Genomic DNA, 21,677 nt, shown 5'->3' on the forward strand with positions numbered 1-21,677 from the left:
CGTAGTTTGCCTCACCACGAGAGTTTAGTTGTAAGATATGAGCCCGGTAACAAATATCAAAACTCCTAGACAGCCTATCGACAAATGTAGTCCTTTCGCAGAGAGAGATTGATTGCGTGAACGGTATAGACAAATTATTTTAAGAGTGGCGACGTAGATGAGCCAGACACGTTGCTTTTGCAAATTCTTTTATTGCCAGATATATTGGTGCCCTTGAAAATTTTAAGCCCAATAATTTTTGAAGCGTTGAGAAGCGAAGAATCTCATGGTTCTTAAAGGGCAGGCGTAATTTGGTTTTCAAAACTGGCCCACAGGTGTGATCGATGCCGCAGTCCTCGGTACGGAAGGTGGCCCTAGAGGCTTTTGCGACGGACACCACCGCTGGCCGCCTGATCTTCGTTCGGGGTCCACCGATTGCACAACTTGATGCGCTCTAGAATTTCGGTCATTGTGCGGTCAATGTAGTCCACACTCACCTTTCCGCAAAGGAAGAAAATAAAAGAAGCGAATGCTTCATGTTAGAGCGGCGTTTCATTTATTTATTTATTTATTTAATTATCTATATATATATACTGTTAGCCAAAGGCCTCTACAGGGTGGGGTAAAGAAATACACTTCACTTGTTGACACAAGCACTGCAAAATGAAATCAAGAAAGACAAAACAACAGGCAGTTTTTAACAGAGGACCAATTCAACAGGTATAATAATTGAGGTTTACACAATAGTGAACAACGATTGGCATTCTAGCATAATTTCCTAGAACACACTTTACGAAGGCTATATCATATACATCACAAGCTTCAGCGTCGTAGGAACTTTTCCTGCCAACGTGACGTGCAGTTATAGAAAAATACACAAAAAGGAAACATCTCCAGGTAGAAGAGAGGAGGTAACAACGCCTTGATGTGGTTAACTAGAGGAGTATTATGCCATTACCGTCTTTTCAAATTTCTCTGTGGAATTAACTTGAGTTATGCTATGGGGTAGTGCGTTCCATTCTTCAATCGGTTTTGGGAAGAGGGAATATTTAAAGGTGTCAACCTTTGTAAGGATAGGCACAAACTGGTCCTCATGGCTATGTGTAACAACCCGTGAAATACATGGCGTTCTTTTTTCTATAAATCTGTAGGGGTTGAAGTTAAAGTAGTTGTGTTTCATTAAGTGTATGAATTTTAATTTAGCCACTTTTCGTCACAATGAAAGCTCGGGCAATTTTAGTTGAGTCAGCATTTCGGTCGCTGAGTATATATACCTATATTTCGACATTATAAACCTTGCTGCACGCCTCCGTATTTTTTCAATTTTTTTGCTTCGCTTTTTGTATGTGGATCCCATATTAAGTTTCCGTATTCTAGTGCGGGACGTATCAAAGTCAGATATGCAGTTAGTTAGTTTAACATGTCGGGAAGCAAGTTTCAACTTACGTCTAAGTGACCAGAGTTTAACCTCAGCGGCATTACATAAGTTAGTAATATGCTTTTTCCGAGATAAGTCATCTGATATCGTAATGCCTAAATACTTGAAGTGCGTAACGACACACTTTTTGTTTTCCTAGTTATGCGGGCGTATACCGTTTTCTCTTGGTTCATTTTCATTTTCCATTGTGTGCACCAACCAGCAATAGATTGCAGTGCTGAGGCTAACTCTTGGTAATCTTCATGAGAAGATATTTTAGAATATATTAAGCAATCGTCTTCAAGCAGACGAACAGTGATTTTGCTACTGAGGACACTTGTAATATCGTTTATATAACATAGGAATAAAACAGGTCCTAATACTGATCCACGGGGAACACCAAACGTTACATTTAACATTCTCGATTTCTTTACTTTCACCTCCCCGTATTGTGTCCTATCAGCTAAATATAATTCAATCCACCTAGTTATATTTAGGTTTACTCCAAGATCAAGTATTTACAAATTAAACGCGACTGGGAAACGCGATCAAAGGCTTTCGATAAGTCTTAGCGAATTCCGTCTATTTGACCTGTTTCATTAATTATTTCAGCAAAATCATGCACTGTTTCAGCAAGTTGGGTGATTGTAGATAAACGTCTCCTAAATCCATGCTGGTTAGGATATAACCAGTTTGGGCTTTCGAGAAAACTAAACATGCTTTTTGACAATATATGCTCGAGTATTTTACAGCATGCGCATGTATTAAGTATTAGTCTGTATTTTTATACTTTATGTTCATCACCTGTTTTGTGTACTGGTACGACTCGCGCTATTAGCCAATCATGTGGTAGTTTATGCTGCTGAAGAGACGCATTAGAAATTATCATATATATGTTCTAAATGGTGGCAATCCACCATTCCGATAGCAAGATTAGGCAGTTTCACCGATTCTTTGGTGCGCTACAGACAGCTACCTAGTGCATGCTCTGAGCCAGTGCAGGGAACTACGGAAACTTCAGCGCGACAGCGTTAAAGAGCTCGTTTCGTAGAAATTCTCGTATTGTCCTTAACGTATAGTTGCTTGTGAGAGAAAAACAGTGGTATGCGCGCGTGAAAATTCAAAAGAAATGCTAATAAAGGGGTATTTTCTATTCAAGTGGGCCTGGAACTTGTGTGTGGCAAAAAGTGTGCAATCACGGAGCTACGGCCGCGCTTCAAATTGCTTAAAAATAAAAAAAAACACTTCCTGATACACGAATGATTTATAGTGCCAAGAGACATGTAATATGGCATGGCAGGCCTCAAAATGTTCGAACAGCCCAACGAAAGGTTATAATTAACTATCATTCTGAACAACAACGTGTGCGGCTAACCGCAAAAAGAGGCCTGGCACACCACAGATGTACTTACAGTAAACGTAACACGCTCAACATGCCTGAATTATGCCGCCCCCGGAGAGGCGAAGTGATGAAAACAGGCTCGGAGGACATTGTTGCGTTTTACTCTTCGAGGCAAAGCTCTTCCAAGTTCTTGGGTTTTCGCTTTATGAAAGTGCATGACGCAATAAAGTTGGCTGTGAAGTGATGGCGAACGCACATTAGTTGAAACGAAGTGGATGTACCATCACGCCGCACTTAAAGAGACGTTTTAATCATCAAGTCTCGTTCCTATCAAAATGCATCGCATCGCTTTCCGCGAAAGCGTTCGAATTCGTCAAGCACGAGCGCAATAACGAGGACGTACGCACGCTTTGATGTCTTCCTTCCAACGGTCGCACAGGTATCAAAGTAACTGATAGACAATTTTGACGTCTCACTTCTTTCTGATGCAATACGTAGCTAACGACCCACATATCATGCCAGGAAACGTCGTTTACTCGAGGGCAGGATGCTAATCATCAGGAGGAAGTTCTATAACGCCAGACTACCGTTTCGACTTCAGAGAGCGCCGAGTACTCTGCATAGTTTTTATGTAAACAAGGCTGGCTACGCGAGCCACATTCATATTACCATAGCATTTAAAACCCTATATGTGAGACCCTCCAAAAATGCACTGCAGTCAAGGACGTCGTCATCTGTTGTATTCAAGTCTGTGAAAAAAGTGCTTTCTCTACTAAGTATCCTGCTTGACTTTTGGGAGCTGTCCACATTAAGACCACGTTGGTTTGCACGTCGTCGTGAGGTGCGGTGTTTTACGTGCACGACAAATTGATTTTAAAGCGAGGTCTGATACTTTCAAAGTGAGTATCGAGATTTGGCCATACAGCTAAAGTGGTTGCTTGGGCGCCATGGTACGACATAGTGAAAAAGAAACAGCGGGAAAAACGAGAGACCAGGCGAAAAGGGACACAGACATAGGGGACTTTCTATGACCCTCTTCGTCTGGTTTCTCCTTTTTCGTGCTGTTTATTTTTTAACTTTGGCTATACAGAAGTGGCAACATAGGTTACGGCTAGAAAATCTCCAAGGTAATTCTAATGAAAACGCGCGGCTCGTATTGGGGCTCAAAATTAGCTTAAATTGTGTCGATTGTTGTTTACTTTATTTTTTACTTTATTTTAAATTTTTTTGACATATGGTACTTGAAGTATTATTTTTTAAGCACTGCACCAAAATAGCAAGAAACCCTTCACAGTAGTGTTACTGAAATTATGAGCGTATGACAAGCAATGGATTAGTTATGCTTATTTTATATTTTTCGGCGTATGAAAACTGCCAGGTATGATTGTTTTTTTCATCATAAAAAATGCACCTTGATTGATTATTGATTCTGCTTCCCATTATGTATTTGCCACTATTAGACACACGGAAAAAGTTTGTTTGTTATCCCAAATGGATCCGAGAAAAAGGTCACACATTATAAAAATTGGTGTTTTGTTTCTAGAAAAACGCAGCAATAGCGAAGAGGTACAGGCATGTTTCCTGGAAATGTGTCACAAAAGAGGGACACAAAACTATTTTCGACATTGCGAGTGCATAAATGTGCTACATTTAAAAAAAAGAGTAAATCCATCCTGACGTGATCGAAAAATTCGCTAACTAAATTGTTTGAGCAACGCAGTTTTCCTAATTATGTTATGGGCTATATAAGTGGTTGATGGTGTCCAGATGATGCGTGTGTGATATTTGCTGATCGCGTGGTTGCAGAATCTCGTTCCCCGACGCCACCAACAGAATACTGCTGAAGGAGTATAAGAGGGGGATGCCAGAGCGTCATTGTTTGGCTCAGCTGTCGCGTATGCACAGTAAGAATAGCGCACCGGATTAAGCTCAACCATAAACTGCTTCACGTTTAATATTTCCATGGTATACCGCTATGGTCCCGTGAATAATAGTACCAAAAAGGTAGGCTTCACGCGGGCAACATTAAGCGGTGACAGCTAATTTTTTTTGAGGCTCTCCGGCCCGTTGCTATTGTGCGTAAAGAGGAGACTAATCTTTCTGTCCGATATCGTGTTACGCTCGACTGAACTGTACTATGTGGGTTTAATTCTTCAATAGGTTGCTATAGAAGCGATTTTGGGTTATCGATGATTACGAATGAACTGCGCCGCAAGCCACGTAATTGTGAATCTAATTTGTGGCGAGGATCTCCGTCTACTCCCAAACTCTCTTCACGGCCATCATTACTTCATCAATTTTGTTTCGTGCCACAGGTGCGTTCGCTTAGTACGAAGGTGTTCGCTCGGTACAGGCACTTCACGCAAGAAACCATTTATTTCTACACTGAGTGAATATTGCGTGTTTGAGCTAACATTGCAGTCTGCTGAATGTGCAGTCACTGTTCAGGAAACGGCGACACATTTGTAAATGTGTTGTTATTTCCTAACGAATTCGTAAAAAAAGTAGCTGGTTAGAAATGAACGGAGAACACCTAAATGACACGAGAAGAGACAGGTTTTTTTTTGTTCAAGTTGGAAGCGCATAAGCAGTTGAAAGTTCGGTTCAGTTTCTACTTTCTTTGCGTCATGCGCGCATATTAAGGTTTTGTCCACACAGTACTTTTTACATTTTTGCTCAAAAATAGCGAAGCCGAAATATTTTTCTAAGCGTATGGTAAACAATCACATTATCTCAATTAGGTACTGGTGATGTCGCTAACCAATAAGCTCGGCAATAATTGCTAATGGGAAAGAGTCTTTCCTGTTTATCTGAGCACTTGGAGTACAATGGAAGTCTATACAAGGTGTATTAGGACGAGAAAGAAAGAAGCGCGAAATGCGCGTTCTAATTATATATATATATATATATATATATATATATATATATATATATATATATATATATATATATATATATATATATATATATATATATATATATATATATATATATATATATATATATAAAATATATATATATATATATATATAAATATATATATATATATATATATATATAAATACATATATATATATATATATATATATATATATATATATATATATATATATATATATATATATATATATATATATATACATTAAGCTGTTCGAACTGGCGCAACCACGAGTGTAACTCACTGGAAATGTAAAAGACACCTGTTTTCATTGTGAACATCAACTGTATTGTAAAGGTACACTCGGTGGAATACAGCGTGTTAGCATCCTCGTTTTTGCAATAAATTCGCCTAATAACATCTCCTGATAGCGTTTTGTATGAACAAGTTTCATGCGGAATCTATCAGCCACGCTCGTGTTTTGCGACACAGCAAATGATCACGCCACAATGGCCTTCAAGGTCTGCCCATAAAGAGTTATTTTACTTACTTTTAGATATTTCTGTGATGCGTAACCTCTTTACTCCTAATGCATGCGCAGTCTGTTCAAAATATTCAGATATAATCAACCGAGCGAATTGAAGAGGTTGTAGTGCGTTGTTTGAATCACTGAGCAGAGAAGTCGCATAAGGTGAAATACTTTTTCATTTCTTATGTGATTCTCAAAAAGAAACGAAAAGTGAGCCCCGTAACTGTCTGCATCAGTGTGCGACACCTCAGCGGAAGCTCACGAGGGATTGGGGTAAGGAGGGATTAAAAATATAGGATTAAAGGTATATAGATAGAGAGGGGAACGGAGAAAGCATGGCGCAGGGACAGCGACACCAAGAAGCTAGGAGAAGATACCAAAGATGGACATGGTCGCAGGAGCCCTAGGACGGGGAACCACTAAATGAGAGCTCTTGTCGGCGGCAGGAAATGGCGTAGGGCGAGCCAGTCAGCCACAGCTGTGCTCTCCTCGGAGATCGCAGGGCCACAACCGATCGGCACGACTTCCAGCGAGCGAGTTCAAATATTCTGTCACACGAGTTTATTTCCAGCGAACTTCTCGTAGATTACTTCAGAAACCAATGTTCTTGGAGGGAGTAAATTCTCTGTTTTTATTGATATGTGCGGTTTAACGTCCCATAACCACCATTTCACTATGAGGGACACTGCAGTGGAGGACTCCGGAAATTTCGACCACCTGGCGTTCTTTAATGTGCACCGAAATTTGAGCACACAGGCTCACGGCAATTTCGCCTCCATCGAAAATGCAATCGCAGCAGCCGGGATTCGATCCCGCGACCTGCGGTTCAGTAGCCGAGTACCTTATCCACTGAACCACCGTGGCGGGGAGAGCGAATTCTCTGAGATCAATTCTCTGCAGTCATGTAGAAAGCAGTTCTTCGGCATCTTCTCTGCACGGAATGTGAAAATAAGCGAGATTCTCAGGTTACGTTCAGTTTCTGCTAAGCTATACTTCCTCGCATATGCATGTAAGGATAAAAAACCGCAGAAATACTTCTAGAAACGGTGCCTATGCGAAAATCATGGCCGCGCTGCGCGTTCAACGTGCGTGCACCGACAGCGCTTGGAAGGGATATGGCGTTGCGAAGTCACGTGATGTGAGTGAGCCAATCGCATCCACGGTGGCCTGCGGGAAACGGATGTCACACTCAGAATTTTTTAAAGCCGATAGTCTTTCTTGGGGACCTTGGACGCAAAAATTTTGGTCTGGCTTTCAGTACATATGCCTGTTTGTCTGCCCTCAATGGTACCTTAAACGGCATCAAAGTGGCGAAACGGTATCCAAACGGCCGACCACATCCGCAGCACCAACTAATATTGCTCAAGATTCAGCGTTCATACTTGTGCGATTGTCAATTAAAAAGCAGTTACTGTGCATATCTGAGACACCATAAAAACACTTCAATAATCTGTATGTGTCTCTAACTAGAAAAGGCACACATAAGTAATTATAAGGACCGTAGCGTTTTTCACATTCGGTGAGTAGGCAACGCTTGCAAGAAAAGGCAAGTATTTCCAACACTTTGCTAAGACGACACGGTGGTGGCACCTACGTGTCGCCTCGCGTTGTACACCTTATGACCACCGAGACGGGCGCGTAGGGTGCGCGCGCTTCGTTTTCCTAGCTAACTGCCAGATGGCGCTCTTGTCTCACACGGGGCGTGACTTGATGTAGTAGTTCGCCTCCGCTGCATGCTAGAGGCACTAACGTCACGCCTCTACCAAACAATTCCTAAACTTTCTTGTGCAGGACATCAAATAAACGTTTTGTTCGCTCTCTCCAGATGCAAGACTATCGTCTTTCGACGACATTTGCAGTGTAACATGCAAATACGGGGCCAATTTTTCTTGGGTGAATCGAGCTACCCCAAAGCGCCGCTCGCGGTGATTGGAACCGGCTTTTTAAAAGTTAGTGGCAGAGTGACAAAGTGATACGCTAAGGAAGACTTTTTTCTCGTTGTCTGCTGAGGATTGAAGCCTAATAAGTTCCGTTATTACACAAATTTTGATCATTCTTTTTTCGTTCACCTGAATATTCTGCACTGCAGCGCTGACGGACAAAAAAAAAAAAAACATCGCAGCCACCCCCCCCCCCCCAGGCGGCGCCAGCACGCATCGTGACCTGAGCAAGTTCATTCCGCCGACGTGGCACCCCTCGATGGATGAGGCCCTGCACAAGAAGCTCCAAAGTTCAAGAAACTCTCAAAAAGCGCGAAAAATTTGAGCGCTGGTAGTGGACATCTGTCTTACAACCCGATGGGGCTGCGCTATTGCTGTTCCATTCAAGGGCCAACCTTAAGTTCAAAATACTATTGTCATAACTGAAGGCTATACTTCTTTAGAGACTGCTCAATTTTAATGAAGAAAAAACTGCTGTTTACAACAGGCTGTTTTATCAAGTACTGAGTTACCAGTATTTTGTAATTGTTTTTGTTCTATATAGGTGACTCGTTCCAGCCTTTATCATTATCTTAATACTTGTGTTCGGCGGCAGATGTGGTGCGTTCGAATGGGTCTCGTGCTGTCTCGTTTTAGTGTAAATATTTCGTGGCGCGGGCGCTGAGAGAAAAGGTTTTGGTCTGTTTTTTTTTTGACTAACTAAAATGCTGTCGCTGAGCTCGTCCAACTAACTTCGGCAGAACGAACGAATTGGTGAAGCTTTGGCGGGGTGAACATAGTTTCAAGCCACGACATTTTGAAGGCACTTATTGACTTATGGAACGTCGAAACAGGCGTGGTCGTGTCAACTTTCTCTTGACTTTAGATGCAGCGAATAATTACGACATGCGTGAGACATTCGATGGAGATTCCTGACCTCGATCTTTTTCACATTTTGGATTATGTTCATGATGGAGCCAGCCACGCGGGGATCTTGGCCGGCTACCAGCTCCGGGTTTGGCAGAGGCACCTTGCGGTCACCGTTGTCAGCCGTCGACTCGCCCTTAGAGAGGGGGTGCCTGCACAGCGAGCAATTTCAGTGCACAAACGCATGCATCCAATAGAGCGCCGTCAAGCATAATCTGCAATATGTAGGACTGCGATGAATGACCATTCGAATAATAACTTTATAGGCGTTCGGAAATCCATGTATTGCGCACATTCCTTAATTTGCTTTTTTTCCTAAAAGAGGAATACACATTTAGACGGCAAACATTTGACAATATTTGTTGTTCTCTTAGTATGACGTTTTTGTGAATATGTGGGCCAAGTAATACAGAATCCTGGTATAATTTTTTAAAAGAAAATATGCTTGACAGAAATGCGTTTGGATGGGCAAAATTATAAAAAGTACGTGTGTTGCGTGACCAGAAGTCTAATGTCGATAGTCTCCTAGCACACCTAAAATCATTTAGGCTGGCGATTCCATTCACGGCGGAACGTGAAACAAACAACATTCTTCCTTTACTCGACATTGTAATTTTGCATTGCATATGGTCTATAAGGTGGCGTGCAAGGTTATTTGAAATGGTTGATTCAAAAATTATAGAATTCTTGACTGCGCGTCCAAGACGCAGTACCTCGGGCTTATCCGCCTCTTTCCTTAGCTCGCCCATAGAGTGTTTCCTCATTTTTCGCCGTACAAAGCTGCGAAATGCTGCTGCCTTTTACAAAGCTGCTATGGGAAGGAAACATAAGGAGTCAATCATTCGTTCGAAGGTGGCTGGGGCGTTACATAGGCCGAAGGGCATGAACTTGAACAGATATAGGCCATAGGAAGTGATGAATGCAGTCTTTTCACTGTCTATTTCATCTACCTCTATCTGCCAGTAGACGGAACGAAATCTATAGAGGAAAAATAGTGGGACCCATAGAGGCAATCAAGAGCATCATCAATTCGTGGTACAGGGTACACGTCTTTTTTTGGTAATTTTGTTGAGGTGCCGATAATCAACGCAGAAACCACATGCACCGCCTTTCTGGCGGACTAGCACTACTAGAGAAGCCCAAGGGCTTTAGGAGTGCTCAATGATGTCCTTTGCGAGCCTTTTGTCGACCTCACTTTGGATAATGTGATGCTCGGCCACCATTACCTGATATGAACGCCTATGAATAGGATGCTCATTACCAATGTTTATGCGGCGGGTCATACCAGTAGCTTTACCAAACGGACGGCCACTGAGTTCAAAAACGTCGATATAGGACAGGAGAACCAGGCGGAGCTCGTCAGTCTGCTGCGGCGTTAAGTTGGAAGCGATCATCGACGTAATATCGCTGTAGAAACAAGTGTCAGATTGATTTTGAGTGTTGGGGTCAGAAGAAGCGGCCATCGTAAAAACATCTACCGCATTGTCTTCTAAGGTGCAGAGCAACGCCAAAGAGATCCCTTTTGACAGCACTTGAGGCGTCAAGCTAAAGTTGACAACTGGAAGACACGTGGTATTTCCTGCGATGGACAGAATAAAGTGCGGCAATGTAATGCCACGATTTATTAGGACATCGGTGATGGGGGTGAAAACAGTCACCGTCGGGAACTGGTGGTATTGAGACGAGCTTTATATACGTCAGTGTCTGTGGAGGGAGGCGCGCATGTCCCGTTGTCCAGAGGCGACTCGGCCATTGTGCAAGAGATTCTGATGCGGGCAAGTGTAGACGGAGCGTACGGGTCGATCAGTCTATGAGGGCAGAATGCGCGGACAGGAAGTCGAGGCCTGAGATTATGTCGTGGGGGCATTTATAAAAGATGGTGAAGAAAGCAACTGTGTGTCGATCAGCAATGCTTACATGAGCGGAGCACATTCCAACGATAGATCCGCAACACGGACGAACTGAGTGGTCGTAGGTGTGAGATCCTTCTTCAGCTTGCGGCGAAATTAACTCGTCATCACGGAAAGTTGAGTGCCAGTGTCGGCAAGATCAGTGACATATACGCTACCTACTTGTACGTCTATAAGGTTACGTTTTGTCCGTATCGTCAAGAGAGGGTATTCTGTCGATGGATGGATGGATGGATGAATGAATGGATGGATATGGCTGTGCCCTTTAGATCGGGCGGTGGCTAGCGCCACCAAGCCGTAATACTTAATGAACCAAAAACTATATATATATATATATATATATATATATATATATATATATATATATATATATATATATATATATTTCTTTAAATAGTGAAGTGGAGGATTCGTACTTTGCAGTGAAAGGTTTAATTTTCACTCGTGCCTTGACTTTAGCCACCAAACAGATAATTTCCTTCTAGTTAATTATACTCGCTTAAAGTCTATTTTGGCTTCCCTGTCCCTAAACCCCAGTGCTTTAAAAATCTCTGCGCCATCATCCTGAACTATCGGGTGAAGCCGTTTACAAACCATTTTCAAGTGTTCAGCTGTTTCTTCTTCCTCTCCAAACACACTGTATACTGTGTTTACCCCTTCGTATTTGGCCCGATATATCTTGGTTCGCAATACTCCCGTCCTGGCCTCAAACAGTCGAGAACTACCCCGAGTATTATCATAGATCATTTCCTTGGCAATTTCCTGCTTAAAAGTTCGATAGATCTCTAGTGCGGACTTCTCAATCATACCGATTCTCCACATATTGGTCTCAGCTTCCTTCACCTTCTTCTTAACCGATAATTTTTTTTGGTTTGGCCCCCTGCTGTTTTCTAAGTATTTACCAGTCAATTTTCTGGTTCGCTTCCTTCATTTTGTATCAAAATTCTTCATGTACAAGTAGCTGAATACCTTCCTAGCCGAACGCTCCTGCCCCGTTTTTCTCAATCGCTTCTCAAATTTTATCTTGCTGCTAGCTTCCCTGCCCTCAAATGATGTCCATCCCATATAACCTTGTACTCCCTGCTTTGGTATATTCCCGTCAGCTCCTAAAAGAAGCCTACTTATTCCACGTTGCTTAATTTCTAATCTTGCTTGAACTTCTGATATCATGCACAAGACCTCATTGCCGAACGTCAGACCTAGAACCATGACCCCTTTCCATATTCCTCTCACAACATCATATTTATTGTAATTCCACAGTGCCTAGCTGTTTTTCATTACCGCTGCATTCCTGTTACCTTTAGTCGTCACGTATGTTTCGTGTTCCCTTAGGTAGTCGGCCCCATTGCTTATCCATACGCCCAGATATTTGTATTTATCTGTTATCTCTAGCGTGACCTCCTGTATTCTAAGCTCACTACCTTCATTGTCATAAAAATCATGACTGCTGATTTTTCCTTACTGAATCTGAAATCTAACCTATCTGCCTCATTACCGCAGATGTCCACCAATCTCTGCAAATCTTCCTTGTTGTCGGCCATTAGCACTACATCATCTGCGTACATCAATGCTGGTAGTGCCTGTTCAATGAGTTTTTCTTGTTTCACGAAAGAGAGGTGAAGCCCAGTCCACTTCCCTATAATTTGGCCTCTAATCCTTGCAGGTACATCCGTCAGTCCGAGTGATGCAGCGCCACCTTCGGAAGCTGCAACACTTGGTTTTCCGTCGAAAAACCTCGTGGAAAGGTGGCGAAAGACTGTCGGCGGGGCTGTGGAGAACGAGACTGGCGACGTTGGGGGAATAGAGAGCGGGAGTAGCTGTCTTTTATAGCAGGTTACTGGGCAAAATGGTCACGGCTGGCCTCATGGCGATAGGCAGAACGCGTATCGAAGGGACGTGCAGGGATGTGCAGGGACGTGGAAGGGCTTGTGCAGGAGGAACCCAGCGACTTTTGCAACGGCTAGAAATGTGCCCGATTTAGTGACATGAGAAGCAGATCGGCTTGTCATCGTGTGTTCGCCATTGCATCAACAGATGACACATTGTTGAATACCAACAGGTTGAAAACATCGTCGGCGATACCCTTTAGAATATGCGCAACATTGTCAAGCTCCGACATGTTTTCGTCAGCTTGGCGGCATAGTGAGAAGACGGCCTGAATGTAACTGATGTGGGACTCCGTGGAAGATTATGCGCAAATCGAACACTCATTGTTCACAGCTTCACGACGACCAAAGTGGTTGCTAAAAAGCTCACGGATCTTTTCCTTGAAGCTGTACAAGCTTGTAATGTCATGCTCGTGGTTGGCAAACAAAACACGAGGGATTACATCGAGATAAAAGATGACGATCGAAAGCATATGTGTGGGGTCCCACCTGTAAGTGGTGCTGACGTGTTCGTAGAGGCGTAGCCAATGTCAGAATCCTCGAGAACACGTCAGGGTCTTTGAGGGCGGGAAGCGTCACGAAAGTTGTCGTAGGAGCTGGGTTGACAGGCCGGGAAGAAGGGCGGGCAACCGGGGAGGATGTAGCCGAGTCTCGAGTGGTCACGTTGAAAGCCGCGAAGGAGCGTCCGCTTCGAAATTCCGTGGCGAGGACGGGGATCGCACAACTTCCCCAAATATGTTACGTGAAGTAGACTGACTCAGAGGGGTAGTCACAGATGTATTTTCAGCCGGTTAAGCGAGCAGCGCCAGCCACAGAGATTTGCTCGTGCCAGTCTATATGCTTTTATTCTTCGTCTCCATGCACTGGCACGCAGCAATATTTACAACATATGTACATAGCGTAAACGAGGAAGCTTCCGACACTTGATGCCCTCGGAATTTATAGGCACCGAGACCCTCGAGGAGGAGGGCACCGCCCGTTGTTGGGCGCGCATAGCGTCTCTGAGGGACGCGTTCAGCGTCTTTGACGGACGCCTCCGGTGTCCGTGAAAGACGCGTCAGTGGCTCTTAGAGAAACACCAGCAAGGGGGTTGAGAGAGCACTGCCCAGTGCATAGCGAGTCCATGACAGCATCTCTGCTGGGCTGACGATGAACTAATGGACAAGGATCTGCAGCTACTGCCTGGAGGGTCACTGTTTAGGAGGCCGAAGTGTCCACTCTTGCATATGCCGGGAACAGCTGATGGCGCATAACGTCGGACCCGGCTAGACGTCGCGGACTCAGCTCTGACCTCCGGGCTCACCCTCTGCAGATGCGCCATCACATTGAAACCCGCAAGCGCCATACTCTACCCCCTAAGACCTGCCAGGCTCATTGTACAAGAATGAGTAAAGTTGGCAAGCGAGAGGAAGAAGAATTCGCGGTCCACTCAAGCAATCGCGTCCCATACCAGACGGAGGGACTTCTTTACCACCTGGCTCGATCCGATACACAAAGACACTTTGTAACATAGTTCGTTGGCACGCGTTTCTCAAATCCCTTGGATGCATAACGGAATCGCCCTCCACGGCGCAGCATTGACGGGGCTCTATCCGAAAAAACTTGTTTCCAAACGCATGAAGGCAGGAGCATCTGAACGACATTGCCCTGCATCCAAACGCCTTTCTCTGCCTCAAATCGAGAATTCGATTCCTCTCTCTCTACCTCTGTATCATTGTCCGTGTCTTCAGTCTTCGGTCATGCTTATGGAGTTCATTGTAGTAACGAGTGACATACCCGGATCGGCAGCAACAAGCTCAAAACTTTCTGCCTGACATTCACCCACGCTAACCGAGAGGCATTAGCGTGTTATTTCAATAGAGCCCTTCCGGAGAAACTCTACCTCCGACTTTGTACTCGGTGCTTTGACGAGTGCGTCTGCACTCTTTTCCTGCTGAGCTGGAAATACCGCATCTGCCGTGCGCTGAGAAATTAAATCCTTCTGACTTCCAGCCAGGCTAGTGGTGTATCTTACCTCATACTGCCCAGGAATGCTGTCATTACAATCTAACTCACGCGCGCGTTCTGTAAACCTAGCATTCGCATCACCACTAGTGGCTTCGCTTTTGTACATTGAACACCCACATGCCTCCTAAGCACAGTCTGGAGCTCAAGCCGCTTTAATTCGGAAAGAAGCAATGGTCCTTTTAATTCATCAGCATGCTTTCCTTTTTCCTCAGCACGCCCTTTTTTATTATTTGCCTCACGCTTTTTAGCTTCAGCTGAGCGCTTTTCCTCGTTGGCATGGAGCTCCTTAATAATTTATCAAGAATGGTGAAGCTCTCACTCATATAATCATAAGGCAAGTAATGCCTGAATGATGTGCGGCTTCCGTGCGGCGTTCTCCACGTCCTCCCTCAATTCCACACAAAGCAAAACACATCAGGCTTGCGTAGCGAATTTAGGTACATAACCACAAGCTCAGACATCAAACTCTTCTCCCTATCTATTCTCCATCAATATCACTAAAGAAAATTACGCAAAAAACGCTAAAGTTTGATACAGATAACCTACCAGTTTCAAGCTTCAAATCAACCTTTAAAAGCTCGGCAAATCTTGAAGGAAAACAAAGTCTGACACTCACGTCAATGCAGTAATAGGTTCTGTTGCGTTGCCCAGGTTTCAGCATGTTCAATTTGCAAGGCCCACTGCCATCACACCGCTGCTACCAGTTGTTACGAAGAAAGTAGGGCCCCACAGGGTTCTTGGGTAGCGTGTCGCAAGGGCCAACGGATTGGGCAGGAAGGATCCAGACAGTGGCAAGGCAAAATGCCGCCAGAAGGAAAAAAAGCGTGTATATTTACAACGTATATACAAAACGTGGACGAGGGAACCCCCGACACTTGATGCGACGGCCTTTTATAGGCGCCGAGACGCTCGAGGAGGAGAGCACCGCCCACTGTTGGGCGTGCGCAGCGTCTTCGAGAGACGCGTCCGGCGTGTCTGATGGAGACTTCTGGTTTCCGTGACGGTCGCGTCACTTTCTCTTGGAGGAACACCAAAAAGGTGGGCGAGAGAGCACTGCCCGGCACGTAGCAAGTTCATAACAACACTGATACGATGCCTTCCGGATAAGAGCATGACATCCAGCGCTGTAGTTATCTCTTTGCGGCGAAGTAACCCGCAAGGTGTGAACGGAGTAGTTTCTTGCACGGCGGTGTTATAAGCGAACGTGTGTAGGGAAGAATGTCAGCCCCAGTTTTTGTGGTCTTGGTGAACGTGAAAGAATAGCTTGTTGACGGCCGTCTTCTTGAGTTTCTCTGTAAAGCTATTCCTTTGTGAATGGTATGCAGTAGTTTTTCGATAAACGGTTCCGCTAAGCTGCATGACGCCTTGTATCATCCGTTCGGTAAGACCTGTTCCACGATCAGTTAGGACAACTGCTGGTACTGCACAACCCAGGATGGGGTTCTGATTGAGAAAGTGGGCAATATTACTGGCGCTGTCACGTTGTAGTGCCTTCGTTGCTTAATATCGCGTCGTGTAATCAGCAACTAAAATGTAGCGTATTCCATCATGAGACTTGGTGAAAGGTCCGAGCATGTCCATGCCAATTTGTTGAAACGGTTGTGCTCGAAGGGCAACGGGCTTCGGAAAAGCGGGTGTGCACTGAGGTGGTGCCTTGCAGCGCTGGCATTCGCGACACGTTTTAAGTAATGGTTCACGTCCCGACTGACCTTTGGCCTGTAGTAGTGTTGGCAAATCCGGGCCAAAGTACGCGTGAATCACAAAGGGCCGGACGAAGACTTATCGTGACAGACAGACATCCACTCGTAACACTGATTGGATGATGATCAGGTGTTCAATTGCAGGTGGTCACACGTTCTTTATACACAGGATATTGCTGCGAACAAAGAACGATGATTGCGATCATGAAAATGCTGGTGGCGGATGCAAACTGTGGTCTTCAAGATAGTTCATAAATTTTCGAAACTCGAAATCGCTTTTCTGATTATGAGATGTTCAGCCAACTCAGATGCACTGATATCGCAGTGAAAACGATCACCTAACGCGTTTCTAAGGGGAGCTCGAAAGGCAGTCCACGTTAGTCTGCCTCCGGCTAGACTTGCAAAACTGTAAGGTTGAATTCTTGAAGGTATAAGCTCTGCCTGGCCAGACGTCCGGAGGGGTTTCTAAGATTCGCCAACCAGCAGATGGCAAGATGATCGGTAACAACTCTGAACTGGCGGCCATACAGGTACAGTCTGAATTTACCTATCGCTCAGACAAGAGCTAGGCACGCCTTTTCAGTCACTATCCAGCTAGCATAAGCAAAATCCAGCTAGCATAAGGAATTGGACATTCGATGTCATCTTGCCACTGGACTAAGAATGCACTATTGACATCGACTGTAGCGGGTATTGTGGTGTCACCTTTGATGTTTGCGGAAATCAGAGCAATAATTGATCATGGTACATCATATATCATGATTCCGTGGGCCTTTGGCGGACGCCTTGAAGCGAAAACCAAGAGGCATCATAGTCAAGCAACAAAGAAGCGATATATATTTGAGCCTGACGCAGTTACCCATCAACCCGGTTCTGCATGACGTATTGTGTGTGCACGCGCCTGTTCAAAGCCATGGAATGTTTACCCAAGAAATGCCGTTTCCCCTGGCATTCATTCGTATATGTGTAACTAGTTACCTTTACAGTTCCGCGATCCTAAATAAAACGGTGGTGTTCCCACGTTCATCCCAAAAGAAACTATAGTTACAGGCACGCCGTTCCTTAGAACGCCGTTCCCTACACGCAAACGTTAAAAACGTCTTCGTTTAGCGTTTAGTCGAAAGAATGCCAACCAGGATTGTGTTAAAGATGACATTGAAACTACAAAAATGTTATCAAAAGAGCTGATTACAATAATATAGACGCCATCTGCGAAGTTTACACACCCTGGAATGCACCACTCTATATGCTGAAGCGTAGAATAGCACTGAATAAGTGCTACAGCACCCTAAAGACAGACTACGGCAATTTATTTAAGTCAATAGATGCCACTGAAGTTTCTTTTGACAATTTCATATTTTCATTTTATTTATTAAAAACATAATCATTACACTTTGCCTTGGGGGACACGACCAAAGGCTAAATAAACGGCTGAATAGGTCGTGTCACCCTGGCAGCAAAAGCATAAACACACCAACAAGAATTTGTTGTACAGAGCACACTGGTACATAATAATCCGGAATGATAACAGGAATAAAGAAAATTAAAAGTTCACAAATATATAAACACAGCTGTCTTAAAGTGATAATGATTTAGCGAACGTGTACTCATTTTGAGCCACAAAGAAACTTAATAAAATAAAAATAGTCTCTCACGGCTATTGCGAGAGAAATGCACAAAAACATAATCAACATTCACTAGAAAACAAAATCAATAGAACTGGGCACGCTTATGTACAGAAGGAGAAATGTACGAGCATACCAATCAGAATTTTTCAACTTTCGTTATTCATCCGAAATAGTGGACTTGGGAAAACCGTAGAAAACCCTCGAATATAAGCTTTTGGTTCCTCGGCTTGGCTTTCCACTTGTCCCACTGCGCGTGACGTTCAAAGTGCCGGTACTGCCGAACGTACTGAGTAGGCAAGCAACGATCGTATGTGTTTGGCTCGAAAATCAGAGGTTTGCTGGCCTAAAACCATGGCACATAACTGCGAAAATTTCGACCATCTGGCGTTCTTTACCGTGCATTGAAATCGCACAGTACTCGGGCTCTGTATTTAACCTTCACCAAAATGCGAATGCCACGGGCGGGATCAAACTCTCGACCTTCGGGTCAGCAGCTGACCATCACAACCACTGTTGCACCAAAACGTAAACGGCAGGGCTTCGCCGGTGTCCCTGACGTAAAAAAGTTTTAAACTCTGCGCATTAGGAAACATGTGGCTACTGAAAGTTTACATAAGTAATGAAGCATAATACATTTGTTTACGTTATGTGCTTGCCCGACTTATCTTGCGCCATCTGATGGCATCACCTCTGGAGGCCTCTCAAGCTCAAGCCTAGTGTAATGAAGTGGAACGCTAACGCCTAGTTTATGGGCAAACTGAAACACTCCTATAGAGGAAGAGTGCATAGGTTGGTGTACAGCAGCGCCCAATTGTGCGGCGACAGGATTGGCGAATAGTATCGGAGAAGTAAGAGCCGTCTTTTGCTGGATGCGCTGCTTACTGAACCTCGAAAAAACTTGGTATAAACAAGTCTCAGAACTCTAAACAAGCAATACTACAGGTCATTTTCAGCTAGAGTCACAACAAAAATGGTGCAGTGTGATCATGTTTCCGCTGAGCATTTGCTCTTCCAGCTTTCGTCCTCCGTGCTTGTTGCGTCACTTTGCATGATTTACGGTTTACGTCCCTGTGTACGGCACTCAATAAAAAAACCGCTAATCTTGTATTCTGTGACTCATTTATTATTTCACTCGAAATCGCAAGACATTTCTACTATCAGGCACTCGACACGAGCATCTCGGGACCATAGAAATGCCATTATTTATCGATATTGTAAAATAATCGCTGTAGTGGCCTTATACTGAGCGCCTTCTACGTTGAACCACAAAAAAAAAAGATGGAAAAGAAGAGCGATTCTGTGGTTAGAGTGAAGATTGCATGATTAACACACTCTTTTAGATCATACCATCGGCTCGCTTCATATGCTGTTACAGGAAATACATTCTGAGTCAACACCAAATCGCGGCTATCTTTCTTGGACCAAAATAAAATAAAAACAAATGCCATTGCAGTGGCAATATTTTCCGTCACGTGGTCGTGAGGTTCTCCGCTTGCTTTCTGCATTTTACAGCGAAATATGTTATGAGATCACAACTCGGGTCACGCGCAGTTGTCCGCCGCCGCCGCCGCCAGTGACCATAACCATATCGCGTGAGATTAAGGGAAGAAAAAAAAAAGCTAGCACCAATGACACTTTGTGGCTTCAATGCGAGTGCGCCGGGTGCGAGACCAGTATTCCACCACTGAACCACACCGGTGCTTGGGACTTGCTGGCAAAACTGCCTTAGGCAGGCTTGATGTCGCCAAAGTCATCGCGTTAATATGACTTGCAGAGAGTTTTAAAAGAGCGAAAGAAGCACCAGTCGTCGCACAATGCGAATAGCTCACCGAATGAGTCATCCAATGTCCCAATCTATTAAAAAAAGCTTGTTTTTGATCACCTAAAAACTGTGGCGCATACCCACTTCAGGTATAGTTTCTCATCGTCGTCAGCCACTGCATGAATAGTTGACGCGAAATTCCTCGTAAGTGTTCAGTGGATACGACGCTTCTCAGAAGAATGACGAGAATACCATTGCGAATGCCAGCCTACTGAAGCAAAAATTATAATATTATACCCTAGTAGGTATCAAGCAAGTGCGCTTGCAGTAGTTACTCAATGAGTGTTGTTAAAGGCTTTGAAAGGCCGCTCTTCTAGCTTTCGCAGCGACTGTGCGGAAGCCGGGCGTTTTTTGATCCCCTTCATGCCATGCAGTTATTACGAACAAAAAACACACTGACCTGACGGGCCGACTGAACCTCTTCTTATCGGGTTTCTTGCCGCAGCGGTGTTCTACGTGGTCGTCCTCCATGGCTGCTGCTTGTTTGTTTGTTTGTTTGTATCCTCTAATCCATGGCTCATACCCACTCTGGGGGATTGGCCAAGAGAACATATAGTCTCATATGGACGATAACTGCATCGTTGCTTACAACGAAAAAAAAAGAAGGGGGGTTTGGGTAGTTGTATAGTGAAGACAGTATGTTAAAAAAAGAGAAAGAAACCAAAGATTTAGATAGTGAGAAAAAAGAATCAACAACAAAGTAGACACTAATAGCTACAACTTGATTTTAGGAGCCGACCAGACAGCTGGTTTTGCCAAACCCGATTAATTTGGTATGTCACGGATTTATCCAGAATTGAAAGTTACTTTTCGACCCGTTTTTTTTTTTTTGGGGGGGGGGGGGGGTATCTGTTAACGTGGTGCCCGCACGTTTCTTCGTCTTAGTCGTCTGCCAACTGCCAGTTGACCATCAGGTGCAGGAAATTGCATAAAACGCGCGCATGATATTGACTGCCTGTCGTGTACATGCTGTTCCTAACATCTCCGTGGACACCCCATTGGCGACATCTGACAAAGCTATGTATTAGCTAAAAATTCTCTCAAATTGGGCCATGCCACTTGTACCATGCAGGTTAACCTTACGTTCACTAACAAGGCATATAATAATACACGACAACGGAATACATTATCTACTCCTCCAGTTCTGGAGCAAGCTCTTTGGCTGTCCAAAAATAGCGGGCAGTTCATTGAGCAATAGCAATGCGCAATCGTTCAGAGAGAAATAAATAATCAGGAAGGTAGAACAGTGTTCAAATGAAGAACAATGAATATACGGTGACAAAAAAATTAAGATTCAGTCAATATTGTTTTCTTACTGCCACATTCACCGATCTTCCACACAGGCAGGTGCGAAGCCAACAGAAACTGCGGAAGCTCTAGCGACGTTCCTGCTACACGCAACAGACGAAATATTCGGCTGTATACGGCGGCACACGATAAACAACATAAAATAAGAACTGGCGAAGTTTGCTTCTACGCCGCGCAAGCTTACAAACTGAGAAAATGGGAAATTATGAAGACTAATGTAATTTATTTTAGGTTGTTTCTAGTAGAGGCACTAGAACACGGAGAATGTACAAAGCGGCGCGTGAATGTGTAAGAGGAGTGAGGGCCTTTCGCGGTTTTCTCGCACGCCGCAGCGCTATGCTGCTCTTTGGTAACAGAGTTCCGCCTCTGCTTTCCAAGCACCGCTGTCTCCATCTGCAGGAGTTCAGTGCTTATTAGGGTTCCTC

General features: G+C 44.2%; 1 protein-coding gene across 1 annotated transcript; it reads right to left on the reverse strand.

The window, feature by feature from the left end:
- Nucleotides 1-216: 216 nt before the first annotated feature.
- Nucleotides 217-20,513, reverse strand: LOC142776787 (uncharacterized). Its single transcript, XM_075881145.1, has 3 exons — nucleotides 20,345-20,513; nucleotides 9,002-9,143; nucleotides 217-476 (listed from the first exon to the last, which is right to left on the reverse strand). Exons 1-3 carry the CDS (start codon nucleotides 20,494-20,496, stop codon nucleotides 354-356), a joined length of 417 nt encoding a protein of 138 aa, XP_075737260.1. The 5' UTR covers nucleotides 20,497-20,513; the 3' UTR covers nucleotides 217-353.
- Between the last annotated feature and the right edge of the window lie 1,164 nt (nucleotides 20,514-21,677).

Source organism: Rhipicephalus microplus, chromosome X (genome assembly GCF_043290135.1).
Source record: "Rhipicephalus microplus isolate Deutch F79 chromosome X, USDA_Rmic, whole genome shotgun sequence".
Lineage (NCBI taxonomy): Eukaryota > Metazoa > Arthropoda > Arachnida > Ixodida > Ixodidae > Rhipicephalus > Rhipicephalus microplus.